Source organism: Aquarana catesbeiana, linkage group LG06, assembly GCF_042186555.1.
Source record: "Aquarana catesbeiana isolate 2022-GZ linkage group LG06, ASM4218655v1, whole genome shotgun sequence".
NCBI lineage: Eukaryota > Metazoa > Chordata > Amphibia > Anura > Ranidae > Aquarana > Aquarana catesbeiana.
The window spans coordinates 198,443,011-198,457,923 of NC_133329.1; the positions used below are offsets into that span (position 1 = coordinate 198,443,011).

Here is a 14,913-nt window from a genome sequence, read left to right on the forward strand (position 1 = left end):
AGTCTGGCCAAACTGAATGGGGGAGAATAGCCTTGGTGAGACAGGTAAAGAAGAACCCAAAGATCACTGTGGCTGAGCTCCAGAGATGCAGTTGGGAGATGGGAAAAAGTTGTAGAAAGTCAACCATCACTGCAGCCCTCCACCAGTCGGGGCTTTATGGCAGAGTGGCCTGACAGAAGCCTCTCCTCAGTGCAAGACACATGAAAGCCTGCATGGAGTTTGCTAAAAAAAAAACACCTGAAGGACTCCAAGATGGTGAGAAATAAGATTCTTTGGTCTGATGAGACCAAGATAGAACTTTTTGGCCTTAATTCTAAGCAGTATGTGTGGAGAAAACCAGGCATTGCTCATCACCTGTCTAATACAGTCCCAACAGTGAAGCATGGTGGTGGCAGCATCATGCTGTGGGGGTGTTTTTCAGCTGCAGGGACAGGACGACTGGTTGCAATCGAGGGAAAGATGAATGCGGCCAAGTACAGGAATATCCTGGATGAAAACCTTCTCCAGTGTTCAGGACCTCAGACTTGGCCGAAGGTTTACCTTCCAACAAGACAATGACACTAAGCACACAGCTAAAATAATGAAGGAGTGGCTTCAAAACAATTTCATGACTGTTCTTGAATGGCCCAGCCAGAGCCCTGACTTAAACGCAATTGAGCATCTCTGGAGAAACCTAAAAATGGCTGTCCACCAACATTTAGCATCCAACCTGACAGAACTGGAGAGGATCTGCAAGGAGGAATGGCAGAGGATCCCCAAATCCAGGTGTGAAAAACTTGTTGCATCTTTCCCAAAAAGACTCATGGCTGTATTAGATCAAAAGGGTGCTTCTACTAAATACTGAGTAAAGGGTCTGAATACTTAGGACCATGTGATATTTCAATTTTTCTTTTTTAATAAATATGCAAAAATGTCAACAATTCTGTGTTTTTTTGTCAATATGGGGTGCTGTGTGTACATTAATGAGGAAAAAAATGAACTTAAATGATTAGCTGCAATATAACAAAGTGTGAAAAATTTAAGGGGGTCTGAATACTTTCCGTCCCCACTGTAAGTGCACTTATGTGACCCACAGGAAAAGGAAAAAAACTTTGGCCCTACCTCACTTCTAAACGGCATACACCCACATGGCTAAAAATACCAGTTATGGGGCGCATGCACGGCAGTTCCTGACATAGTAGGTAAGATTGAATAAAAACAATAGTCTATCCAGTTCAACCTGTGTAGGTATGTGTGTGTAGGAAAATAACTTCCCATATTCCTGTATATTGTTTTTTCTAAAATGTACATCCAAGAGTCTTTTAGAATTATCCATGCTTCCTGCTGACACCGATTGTGGAAGAGAGTTCCACATCCTTACCGCCCTGATAGTGAAAAAACCCCTACGCACCCTTAAGGTTAAACTGCTTCTCTTCAAGTCTCATCGTGTGGCCTCATGTCCTCTTACACTCCCTGGGACTGAAAAGTTTCATACTTACGCTGTGATCACCATTGCAATATTTGTATATTGCAATCATATCTACTCTCAAGTGTCTCTTCTTCGGGGAGAATGAGTTTAGAACTTGTAGTCTTTCCACATAATTGAGGTACTTCAGTTCCCATATTAATTTAGTTGCCCTTCTCTGGACTCCCTCCAGCACATCCTTTCAGAGGATTGGTGACCAGAACTGGACGGAATACTCCAGATGCGGCCAAACCAGAATTTTATAAAGTGGCAGATCGTCTTATCCCTGGAGTAAATTCCCATTTTATTGCATGCCAACATTCTGCTGGCTTTGGTATCCACAGCTTATCATGGCCGCTAAACTCGGGAGCTCCTTCCCACTCCAGCCATCCGAGGCAGATTGTGCGTGGGCTGTTCTCTACAGCCACTAAAATCACAAGTGACATTAAATCTGATCTCTAAAAATTTGGATCCCGCATAGAAGCCATAGAACTCAAACTAGAGTCCACTATTGTTATAAACAACCAAAATACGGATCGTATCCAAGATCTCCAAACCCAACTTTAGTCAGCCTGATCTAAAATAGATGATCTTGAAAACAGAAACCTTAGATACAACTTCAGGATCTGGAGGTTCCCGGAATCTTTTAAAGATGTTCCAGTGGCAGTATGTTCCTTTAAGGACCTTATTCCGGATGTCCCACAGCACAGGTTAGAGCTGGACTGGGCGAATAGGGCCCTTGGACCCCCACACCAGGATGTCCGCCCAAGGGATATTGTGGTTATATCAAATTTCTTCGCTATTAAAGTGGAGTTCCACCCAAAAGTGGAACTTCCACTCATCAGATTCCTCCCCCCCTCTGGTGATACAGTTGGCACCTTTCAGGGGGGGAGGGGGGTACAGATACCTGTATATTACAGGTATCTGTACCCATTTCCGGCATAGATAGCCGCAGAATCTGCGGTTATTTACGCCACTTCCTGCTCCCTCCCCGCTGCCTGCTGAGAAACACACGGGTCCCAGAGGCAGCAGGGACCATCCGTATTGCGCTGCGCGACTCGCGCATGCGCAGTAGGGAACCGGGAAGTGAAGCCGCACGGCTTCACTTCCTGATTCCCTTACCGAAGATGGAGGCGGCAGAACCCGAGGACGGAGAGACGGTTCGGCCTCAGGTGCCGACATCGCGGGCGCCCTGGACAGGTAAGTGTCCATGTTTTAAAAGTCAGCAGCTGCAGTATTTGTAGCTGCTGACTTTTAAAAAAAAAAATTTCGGCGGCGCTCCACTTTAAAGAAGTGATGCGTAGATCCCACAATATTCCCAAGCTATCTAACCAAGGTCATGAGATCCAATTATTTGCTTACATCTCCCCTTCTACAATCCAGGAGGTGCGGGTCACTCAAGCTCCTGCTTACAGTTCTGCTGCAGAAGGATATTAAATACTGGTGGCTTTTCCCCTTCAATCTGAAGTTCCTTTTCAAAAATAAATCTCACACATTTGCTACGTTGGCTGAAGGTGAACGTCTTCTGTTAAAGCTTGGATTCCTATGATAAGAATCGTCCTCTCCTCATTCCAGCCCAGCTACCGGTAACTCAAAAGGACAGCTTCCATCAAGTCCCTTGACCCCCAACATGGGAAAAGTCCAAATCCAAGAAAGTGAAGGACACCCTTCCACCCTGATATATTCTAAGGATTTCCTGTATATTCATCTTTATGTTTCCTTGGAGGGTCACCCCCCTTCCAATGACTATCCATCAAACTGCCCACTTGCTCATATAATTTTTTTATCCACCATTTTTTTTTCTTTTATTATTTCAGGCTCCCATCTGGCCTATGGATCCATTGACCCACTTGGGCTAATCAAGCAAAGTGTCCATGCAGAGCACACAGGAGGATGTGCTGTCTTCCCTCAAGGGGGACTAGTCTTTCCTTGGGGAGTTACTTCCACCTTTTGTGTGTATCCCCTTGGGTGTGCTCTTTCTACTTTAGGTTAACACTACTTTTGTGAATTGTTGGTTTACGGGGAAGCTGTATTTACTCCCCACACTCTGTTGGTATCTTATTCTAGGTTATATATGAGACCCTATAAAGGTCCCAGAATTGAGCTGGTTATTTTCCTACCTTCTCCTCCCATCCCCAGTACCCTAGATCCTCTACCTTTCCTCATTCCCCTATTCTAACTTTTCTGCCCAATTCCTTTCCAGCGCTTACCCTCCCCCTGCACCCTTTCTCCCCACGGTGCCTTTATTTTAACCACTTGCTTACTGGGCACTTAAACCCCCTCCTGCCCAGACCAATTTTCAGCTTTCAGCGCTGTCGCACTTTGAATGACAATTGCGCAGTCATACAACACTGTACCCAAATGACATTTTTATCATTTTTTTTCCCACAAATAGAGCTTTGTTTTGGTGGTATTTAATCACAGCTGGGATTTTTATTTTTTGCTAAACAAACAAAAAAAAATGGAAAATTTTGAAAAAAAAATCATGTTTCATAGTTTGTTATAAAATTTTGCAAACAGGTAATTTTTCTCCTTCATTGATATGCGCTGATGAGGCGGCACTGGTGGGCACTGATAGGCTGCACTGATGGGCACGGATAGGCACAGTTAAGGTGGCACTGATAGGGACAGATAAGGCGGTACTGATGGGCACAGGTAAGGCGGCACTGATGGCCACTGATGGGTGGCATGGATGGGTGGCACTGATGGGCGGCACTGATGGGCACTGGTAGGTGACACCGATGTGTAGCACAGTTGTGGCACTGATGTGGGCGCTGATGGGTGGCACTGTGGGCACTGATGGATGCCACTGTGGGCACTGATGGGTGACGCTGGTGAGCACTGGTAGGCGGCACTGCTGCCTATTGCTAGGTGTCACTGGCAGGGGGCACAGATGATCGCCGTGATGATGTCCCTCTCACGGTCGCCAGTGATCGGCTTTTTTCCCTCCTCACGCTGTCAGCGCGAGGAGAAAAAATAGCCGATTACCGGCTCTGTTTACATCACATGATCAGCTGTCATTGGCTGACAGCTGATCATGTGGTAAGGGGTCGGGACCAATCCCTTACTCTGATCTGTGATCAGGCGAGTCTCATAGACTCGCTGATCACCAGGCATGCAGGCCGCTCGTGCACGGGACAACGTCAATAGACACATATTGCAGTTCTCAACTTTAGCCTCTAAAAGCATGCAATGTCTTTTTTTTTCATATCCTAACTGGGGCCAAACTGACCATTGCTGGGGCCTGGAAAAAACCCTTTGTCTCGATCCAGATGTCGGAAAAAAAAAATCTCCTGGATTATGGCTCAGAAGATGGTCAGTGTGCTTTTGGAATCCACTAAGAAATGTGGGGCCACTTGGGAACCTTGGGCAAACCATGTACATGTCCCTTTGGTCTCATAAGTAAATTATCAATTAACTTTCCATGGCTGGGGTACTCTGAACTGGTCATTAGAATCCCTGGTCTCCTGTCTTCTCTTTGATCACCTTCTTCCTATTTTTTTTTTTTCCATTTCTTGTCCTTCTGAATGTTTCCTCTCTTACATTGAAGTCTGGTCTGTCCCCTCTGTCAAGAGATAATGAATATTTTGATAAACAAACCATACCACGATAGGGGTCTGGTACTTTTTTGGCCTCTCCAGTCCTAGAGTTGGCTCGCCATAGGCCTCAAACATATTATGGTTTACTCAGGTTTGAATATTTGGCACTATGCTATTATTATTGAGCAGTCCTGGTAATCTTGCTAATGGATTTCTATAGAGGTCAACAGCTATTTGCATGTTTTGTGCTTTGAGATCTGCTATTGACATATTGTCATTACTTGTTCCTGAAATTCATGCTTTTGTATATTTTCTAACAACCTCCTTTGTCGTACTGTTTGGGGGTCCGGCAGTTCTACTTAGGTGTGCCGTCCTGGAAGATGACTGGAGAAATAATGATCCTTAGTGTGTTAAAGCTTTGTGAATGAGCCTATGGTCACAAAGATACTATAGTTACATTTTTAAGAACAATTACAATTAGTTATAAGAATTCCTTTGAAACACTTACTTGTTTCCCAGCTTCCTACACCTCTCCATCATTTCAGTCAGCAGAGTCTATTATGCAAAAGAAATAGAGATTCATCATGCACAAAATATATATCAACCATAAGACATGTGTCATGCAGTAGTACATAGTAAGCTAAACAATAGATTACATTTAAAAAGGAACACCAGCCTGCCTTGTTTCTGTTCTGCTTTTTTGTCTGGTGAAAAACTGTGCTGCTCTTTAAATTTTCTCCCCCTTCCTTTCCCTACTGCGTGCCTACAAATTTTCATTCAAAAGCACTGCAGTATGCATACTTCCTGTCTGTAGATATGTCCCACAAGATCCATCCACTGACTGTTTTTGGCCTCCCCTTATCTTCTAGGGGTGTCCTATGTGGTGCACACAAAATCCATGGAGCCAATTAAATGTAAATGAGAGTCACTGCAGAGCCCACCTCAACTGTAAGTCATGTTTCTCTGCCTGTATGAATGCAATGGTTTTCAGATACTGTGAGCTAAATTATCCAAAAGCAGTAAGGCTACATGTACACTACAGCACCTAAACTTGAGTTTAGGAGCTTTTGCCAAAGCTCTTAAACTCAACTCCATAAAAACCTGTGTCTATGAACACATAGGCTTTTAGGATCATTTAGGAGCTGCTGTGGTTAGGGGAGGTTCAACCACCCTTAACTTCCCTCTCCCGAATACAGAAGAATCGCATTCAGGATACAAACGTTTTGACTGCTGGCTGCAAAGCACGGCAAAATCACGGTAAAATTGTGACATAATTTTGCCGCATTTTGAGTTTTCCTGTGGCCAGTGGTCATAATAGGCTGTGTGCCATGTTCAGTGCAATCTGGATTGCAAAAATATGTAACACACAGAATCGGCTTTAATGTTTTTTTTTTTTACATTTACATATAAGTAAAGCGGTGCATTGTAGTTTAGATAGGTGTGATGTCTGTTAAAGTCAATCAATGTTAAGTGGGTGTTATTGCATCAACGTTCTGTTCCACCTGAATACTTCTGAATGCTTGTTCAGAGCAAGATGATGAAAAGACCCACAATAGTTACATGACCTTGTTTTTCCTTTCCAGTTTTAAAGGTAGAAACCCTTAGTTAAAAGTAAAGTAAGGGGTTGTCAGGACATGGCTGAGTAGACACCAGGCTTTCCCTACTAAAATGGAGAACAAAGCTCTCATCCTCTGGCTGGAAGATGCACACCGCCAGGAGCGCCACTCCACTGAATTACAGTCCCTTTCAGAGCACTAGACATCTGGAGAATGCTCTCTTACAGCACTGGAGCAAAGGGTGCCAGCACTAGAGGGTACCTAGGACTCACACGTAGACATAGCCATGGCCCTGCAAATACATTTAGAAGACCTGGAAGACTGGACCTGCAGCAACAACTTGCGGCTCTGAGGCCTTCCGGAAACTACGGGCGCAGAACCTGCTCAATACGGTCACAGCTATCCTGTACAAAGTAATGAGCTCTTTCCCTCCTGTTAACTTTTGACACGGTACATAGAGTCCTGGGACCCAGATCCACTGATTCAGAAATGCAAGATCATCTGCCACCTGCACCATTACACTCATAAAGAGGCCATTCTCTGTAAGCCCTGAGAGGCCAGCTTTGTGGACTTTGATGATGTGACTATCAAGATCTTCCCGGACCTCTCGAGGGCAACTCTGCAACAATGGGCCGTAATATGCCCTGTCCTAGACCTGGCACGCCAAGTTTGGCCTCACTTACCATCGGTCATGTTCTACAAGGGCTCGGCTTAGTTTACACTCCGTACCCCAGCAAACTTGCCTGCCTTATCTGTTAATTTTCTGGAGATTTGAACTTCCTTCCTCCAGTTCCTGCTAAGTTATATGTAGTGTTTGTGTCATGTTTATTTGGAAGTAGGCTCCTTGGTACACCATTTGTAGCTCTCCCTGCACACTGGACAATCTCACTCGTAACAGTTTAAGCAGCCGTTGGACAAGCCAGAGCCACTCTCACTACCACGTAACTCAGAGGGCTGACTGCTGATAGGGTGTGCGGTCCGTTGGCATGATTTGAAAAAGGGGACCATACCCTCTGAAACGCACTGTCCAGTGTGTAGTGTGGCGTCAGCTGCACTCGGGCTTGGAGATCTCCTCTGCCTGTTACATCAGCAGACAGCTTTGCCTAGGATACGTACGGCCAAGGACGGATGTGAACGGATGATATGCCTGTATCTACGAATGTCTGAGTTTAATGGTTTTAAATTATTTTACACAAAAAAAAAGGTCAGCTGCACCAGAGCCTGGGTGCTCTTCTTCCTCATTGTGTACCCACAGACTCAACTAGATGACTACCTTGAAGAACTCTAGTGGGATGTGAGCACGACCCCAAACAGGTAAATCTCCAGGACCCGACGACTTTAAGTAACAATATTGTAAAACTCATTTTTCCTAGAAATATTACCCACTCACCGCCAGTGGGAGCAGGCAAATGGCATCTATTGCTATCCACTGCATCCTCATATATCACGCATGTGCGTTGTAATGACATCATGCGTTGCTGCATCATTTCCTATCCACGCGATGAAAACACCTGGCGAACGGCTGGCAGCCATATTGGGGACAATTGCCGCCGACACAGGAAATGAGCTCTTGAACCTGAAAGCAGGACGTTCTCAACTATGCTCAAGAATAAATATACAGACCCCCACGAGAGTCGCAGGGGTCTGCCTCTGCATGGTGTAAACATGATATCCCACACAGTTCTATTAGGGCTGCTGCATCTGAGGGAGCACTTGTGCCATTACAGTGTAAATCATATCAAATACATTCATATTACAATAACATATCAACACATGGTTAGGTCATAAAAAAGCCCAATAGGTGTCTATTTTTCAACCCTATCTTCACTATGGAAATCTCCAATTTGTGGATCCTCACCCAAGGAGACTGGCAGTGAGTATATTAATATCCAAATATTCTAACAGCCAACTTTAATTCCAGAAAAAAAAATGTTTGATTAATCTGTTTTGCCCGAGCTAAAACCTTCAAGGAAGGGTCTGAAGCTTTCAGCCTCATTAAGACCTGGGGGGGATTTGTGGCATTTAGATGCCTAATTCAGCGGAACTGAGCATAGGGGACTGCTTCGAATGAAGCCACCATCTTCCCTAACAACCTCATGCAAAGTCGAATTGAGGGATTTCCTTTCGACCTGACCATCCGCATCAGCTCTCTTATGGAGTTGATTTTTGCCTGAGGCAAGAACACCTTTTTCTGGGCTGTATCTATGATCAGGGGGGGTTTCTCAGCAGTATGAGGCAATTAGTGTTTTACACAGGAGCCATTATAGATAACAATCTGCTGTACCCCCAAGCCCCTTAGTTACCCCAGGGGGGGAGAGAACACCTCTGTTCAATTAAGAATCCACTCCTGCTGCTGGGACACACACATGCTGTTTAAAGCTGGACACAGAGCTGCTGAGATTTTAAGGCATTACAATGTTTTTCATATGGAGGAAAAAAGGCATAGGTAGACTTTTTACAGTTCCTAAGCTTTTTCCCTTACCTTTTCCTCGCTGCAGGATACTGCTGAAAACAGAGAGATCCAAACTTCACCCATCACGACGGGCAGCATTAGTAAACCTTCAAAGACCGGGTCCCTTAATAGGGGTTCCACTCCTTTGGACCTGTATAGCACCCCTCAGGAGCAACTTTAGGTAATGAAGCATGACCAAAAAGAGTCATGGTTCCTGGAGTCCAGCCCTCAAAAGAGAGGCTTACAGGCAAAACCTTGTTCTTGCATGTGAGGCCCGGGTACCATCCTGTGGCCTCAGTGGCTTGGATGGATCCAGTCTGCGGAGGTTATTTAAATCCAGCATGGATCCCTCCTAGAGCTCCTCAGAGCACATCTTCACTCGTGACCAACACCTTAGACAATGGCGAAAAAACTGAGTTATCCTGGTAGGAGGAGGGGTTATATAGGGAGGCAACTTCCTGTTTAGGGTGTACCAGTGTCCATCACCTATAGGTGGCCCATAACCCATTAAATAATTACTTAAGGCTCTGTGTCCCATGATGTACAATAAAGAAATTGCTGTTAATAGACACTCACCATCCAATCAGACAGAGCTTGTGCTATTTTGTAAAGAATAGGTAAAAAAAAAAAAATCACTCTAGATGTGCAAAGCTGGTAGACACATACCCCAAAAAAGCTTGCAGCTGTAATTGCAGCGAACGGTGGTTCTACAAAGTATTGACGCAGGGGGGGCTAAATACAAATGCACGCTATACTTTTCAAATATTTATTTGTAAAAAAAAATTGAAAACCCATTTATCTTTTTCCTTCCACTTAATTATGTGCCACTTTGTGTTGGTCTATCACACAAAATCCCAATACAATACATTTATGTTTTTGGTTGTAACATGACAAAATGTGGAAAATTTCAGGGGGTATGAATACTTTTCAAGTCACTGTACATTGAAGAAAAGGTTTGCTTGTTTGCCTTAGAAATAGCCATCATGTATCTTGGAGTGGATACTTCTCAGACAAATGCCTTTGTAACATTTACACAAGCTGTCCTCTAATACAACAGTAACATAGATACTATTGTTGTATTTCAGTTGACCGTTTTAGAGCTGTCTATTGTTCTGTAATGGTGGTCAAACATAGCTTGACTTTTTGACATAAACGACCTTATGGCATGTATAATACAACAGGGCCATCTAAAGGTTGAATTGGAGAATGTTTACATTAGTGTAATAGTTAAAGGACACACCCATGTGGGATTGGTTACCTATTCTTTCTAAATAAAAAGTCAACAGTGAAAGAAGTTAGGTCTCTAATGACGTTACACCAAGGTCTGTGCCAGAACAAACTTCACTTGATGACACTTTTCGCCCAATTTCCTGCAACCGCTTGAGAGTAAGCCTGGGATCTTTGTTACCTACGGAGATCGAGAAGTCGTTCTAACCTGAGCAAAGTAACTTTTCAGCATATTTCTATTGTATACAGACCATACCTTCTGCTTATTTGCTAGGAAGTAGGTAACATGTTGCTTGTTGTATGTATAGCTGCCAATCTTGTAATGTTTTCCTATGATTGTAAATAGTTTGTATGTACACAATTTTTTGTTGTTTAGTGAAAGCACAATAATACACTGCAGGGGTCTAAGCTTTCTTGGGTTTACCACTAGACCCTTAAATAGATGCAAAGCAAAACACACAAGCATGTAAATCCTACAGCCTAGGCACTAGACGGCTAAAATCACAAAGTTTGACAGATCAGCCTTTCACATTGTAATTTGCTACCAAGTTACAATAATGCAGTCTGATTGCTGGTGGAGAAGAAACTGAGGGAAATGCTTCCTTCCTTCAGCAGACTGATCATATCAGGAAAAAGTAATTTGACTGGAGAAAAAAATGTTTTTTAGTTATAAAGGTATAACTTTTCTGAAAGATTACTGTTAATATATTATGTGACATGCCAGAAATGTATTTATGCAGGTCCACTAAAGCCTAGTGTTGAGCAACCTAGAGTTGCTCCTAGGTAACTTACATTTTCAAAAGGAGGTCAGCATTGGCATCCCTTATTTCTTTTTTTGGAGTTGCTAGGGTAAGTATACTTTTAGAAATTCCTCAATCTCATCATTCACTATTCTAATAATTACTGTTTTTTTTATGTACCATACAGGAAAGGGACTATAAAACTTTTTTTTAAAAAACTATAAAATTATAGCAGCAAATATAAAAAGTTCTCCAAATATAGTATACACTCTTAGTTTGTAATTACAATAAAGGGCACGTTTTGCATCCATATATTTTGCATATGAATATATATCACAAAACCAGAATTTAGAAAAATGTAAGGTTTACCTCTGGTGCACGATAAGAAATACACCTCAGCATCCAATCTATAGCAGGAGAGTAGAGTGTGAGGTATATAGGAATCTCCACAGCTTGAATCACCAACTGATTCTGCACAACATCACTGTGAATCTGAAATAGGTGGATAAATGCACAACAGTGTTAGAGCAAATTTAGGGGAAAAAAAGCCTCTCTTAACCTTTTTTTGAGTCACGGATCTGATGAAAGCTATGGACCCACTCTCCAGAAATGTTATAATTAACAATTGTTATTCTTTTTTTCCATCAAAAGTAAACAAACAGGGTATTCATCACAGGTAATATAAGACATGAGTATATCAATGAATCAATATTGTACAGCAAACACTTAAAAAGTGCAAAAATGTAATAATGAGAAGGATGTGTCACCAGCACACCAGAGTCTCCAAAAGTGGGTCCAAAATTGTAATCACATAGTATCAAAAAAGTAAATAGAAACGACGTTTTGGAGCCACGCAGGACCTGCCTGATGAAGGGGACCTGCCTGATGAAGGGGTCCTGCGTGCCTCCAAAACGTTGCTTCTATTTTTTTGATACGATGTGATCAAAATTTTGGACCCACTTTTGTAGATCCTGGTGTGCTGGTGACACCTCCTTCATGATTGCAGTCAGTTCCAGCACCCAATTTAAGATACAGCCATTTGTGCAGGAACATGTGCGTTGGGAGTATTGCATTGGAGGTTCAACAATAAAAAAAGGCACGGATCTCATCAGCTCTGGAGTGAAAATTAAAAGTCAGCAGCTGCAATAACTGTAGCTGCTGACTTTTAATAAACAGCCAGTCCCATGATTCAGCGGTGTGCTCACCCCAGTCTTGCTCTCCCTGTCTCGTCCCTCGCCGGCATATTCATCATGCGTACCTGGTTGTGACAGCTTGCGCATGCACGAGCAGCGCTGCACTCTGACTGGTGCCAAAGTCTTCTGAGATCTGTCATGTGTCCCGTAACACTGTTCAGCTGGTAGGGAGAACCTCTGCTTCCCCCTCCAAAGTGCAATTTCACAAACAGGAGTCAAGGAGCTGGCCTTAAAGCGAACTCTCCCTTTTGGGTGGAGCTCCGCTTTAATCCTAGCGAATAATTCCACTGAAGTAGGCAGCAAACAAAACTTTATTATATAAACACAACTTACTTAATTTTATAGAGTCTCTCATACATATATGACATACACAAAGTTTGAATAAAGTAAACAAGTAATGTCAAACAAAAAAACTCAACTTTTCATGCAAAAAGCAATAGCCTCTCACTACAAAAATGAAATACAATCATTGTGTGCAAATTAAACAAAACCATTTCAATTCTGTTCTTGCTATTAAGGAACAAGATAGCAGTCAGCCCACATTCACATCGGGCCGTTTTGAAATGCAATTTGACATGTCAAATTGCCGCCTATTGCTGGCACCAAATTGGTGCAACACCGACTTTGCAGCGCCACACTGATACCCAAAAGTAATTCCTTCACTACTTTTGGCGACTTTGAGGCGATTTGAATAGACATCTGTGCATAAACCTGCATAGATGTCTGTCAAATCGCTCCCGAAGTTGAACTGAAATGCCTGATTTGAAACAAGTTCAGCTGAACTCAAACGCTTTCAAAATGGCCCTCAGTGTGAATATGGGGTTATGCAGAGAAGGATGGCACAAATTTAAATGGTAAACCTGTGCCATCAATGACTCAGGTGCTTAGCGGTCAGCGCTATAAGCAGTGGCAGGGTGCATTTCTTTTATATTTTTGAATGGGAAACCATTGATGGGGACAAGGCTGTATAGTGAATATACAGTGGGGACGGAAAGTATTCAGACCCCTTTAAATGTTTTACTTTGTTATATTGCAGCCATTTGCTAAAATCATTTAAGTTATTTTTTTCCCTCAATGTACACACAGCACCCCATATAGACAGAATAACACAGAATTGTTGACATTTTTGCAGATTTATTAAAAAAGAAAAACTGAAATATCACATGCTCCTAAGTATTCAGACCCTGTGCTGTGGCACTCATATTTAACTCAGGTGCTGTCCATTTCTTCTGATCATCCTTGAGATGGTTCTACACCTTTGAGTCCAGCTGTGTTTGATTATACTGATTGGACTTCCTTAGGAAAGCCACACACCTGTCTATATAAGACCTTACAGCTCACAGTGCATGTCACAGCAAATGAGAATCATGAGGTCAAAGGAACTGCCTGAAGAGCTCAGAGACAGAATTGTGGCAAGGCACAGATCTGGTCAAAAAAGAATTCTGCTGCACTAAAGGTTCCTAAGAGCACAGTGGCCTCCATAATCCTTAAATGGAAGACGTTTGGGATGACCAGAACCCTTCCTAGAGATGGCCGTCCAGCCAAACTGAGCTATCGGGGCAGAAGAGCCTTGGTGAGAGAGGTAAAGGAGAACCCAAAGCTCACTGTGGCTGAGCTCCAGAGATGCAGTGAGGAGATGGGAGAAAGTTGTAGAAAGTCAACCATCACTGCAGCCCTCCACCAGTCGGGGCTTTATGGCAGAGTGGCCTGACGGAAGCCTCTCCTCAGTGCAAGACACATGAAAGCCTGCATGGAGTTTGCTAAAAAAAAAAAAAAAACACCTAAAGGACTCCAAGATGGTGAGAAATAAGATTCTCTGGTCTGATGAGACCAAGATGGAACTTTTTGGCCTTAATTCTAAGCGGTATGTGTGGAGAAAACCAGGCACTGCTCATCACTTGTCCAATACAGTCCCAACAGTGAACCATGGTGGTGGCAGCATCATGCTGTGGGGGTGTTTCTCAGCTGCAGGGACAGGACAACTGGTTGCAATCGAGGGAAAGATGAATGCGGCCAAGTCCAGGGATATCCTGGATGAAAACCTTCTCCAGAATGCTCAGGACCTCAGACTGGGCCGAAGGTTTACCTTCCAACAAGACAATGACCCTAAGCACACCGCTAAAATAACGAAGGAGTGGCTTCACAACAACTCTATGACTGTTCTTGAATGGCCCTGCCAGAGCCCTGACTTAAACCCAATTGAGCATCTCTGGAGAGACCTAAAAATGGCTGTCCACCAACATTTACCATCCAACCTGACAGAACTGGAGAGGATCTGCGAGGAGGAATGGCAGAGGATCCCCAAATCCAGGTGTGAAAAAGTTGTTGCATCTTTCCCAAAAAGACTCATGGCTGTATTAGATCAAAAGGGTGCTTCTACTAAATACTGAGCAAAGGGTCTGTGATAGTTCAGTTTTTCCTTTTTAATAAATCTGCAAAAATGTCAACAATTCTGTGGTTTTAAGTCAATATGGGGTGCTGTGTGTACATTAATGAGGAAAAAAATTAACTTAAATGATTTTAGCAAATGGCTGCAATATAACAAGAAGAGTGAAATTTAAGGGGGTCTGAATACTTTCCGTCCCCACTGTAAATCTAATTTTGTAATCTGACCCTCACAGACCCAATGGAACCCATCCATGGACCCCAGAATAAAAACCCCTGCTCCAGGAGGATGAATACTATGCAAATTATTGGTTTAAAAAAAAAGACAAGTCCATTTAGTTCATCTATGTAAATCAGTGGGGGACTGCCCCATCCAG

At 43.1% G+C, this 14,913-nt stretch overlaps 1 protein-coding gene across 10 annotated transcripts in view; it reads right to left on the reverse strand.

Moving 5' to 3' along the window:
• The window catches only part of VPS35L (VPS35 endosomal protein sorting factor like), a 1,435,757-nt gene that overhangs the window by 818,081 nt on the left and 602,763 nt on the right, over nucleotides 1–14,913 (reverse strand). For all 10 annotated transcript variants that reach the window (XM_073591197.1, XM_073591205.1, XM_073591203.1 and 7 more), the window contains 2 exons: nucleotides 11,328–11,450; nucleotides 5,492–5,538 (listed from right to left, as the gene is read on the reverse strand). In XM_073591197.1, the coding sequence (XP_073447298.1) occupies nucleotides 5,492–5,538; nucleotides 11,328–11,450 (170 nt within the window). The remainder of the gene's footprint in view (nucleotides 1–5,491; nucleotides 5,539–11,327; nucleotides 11,451–14,913) is intronic.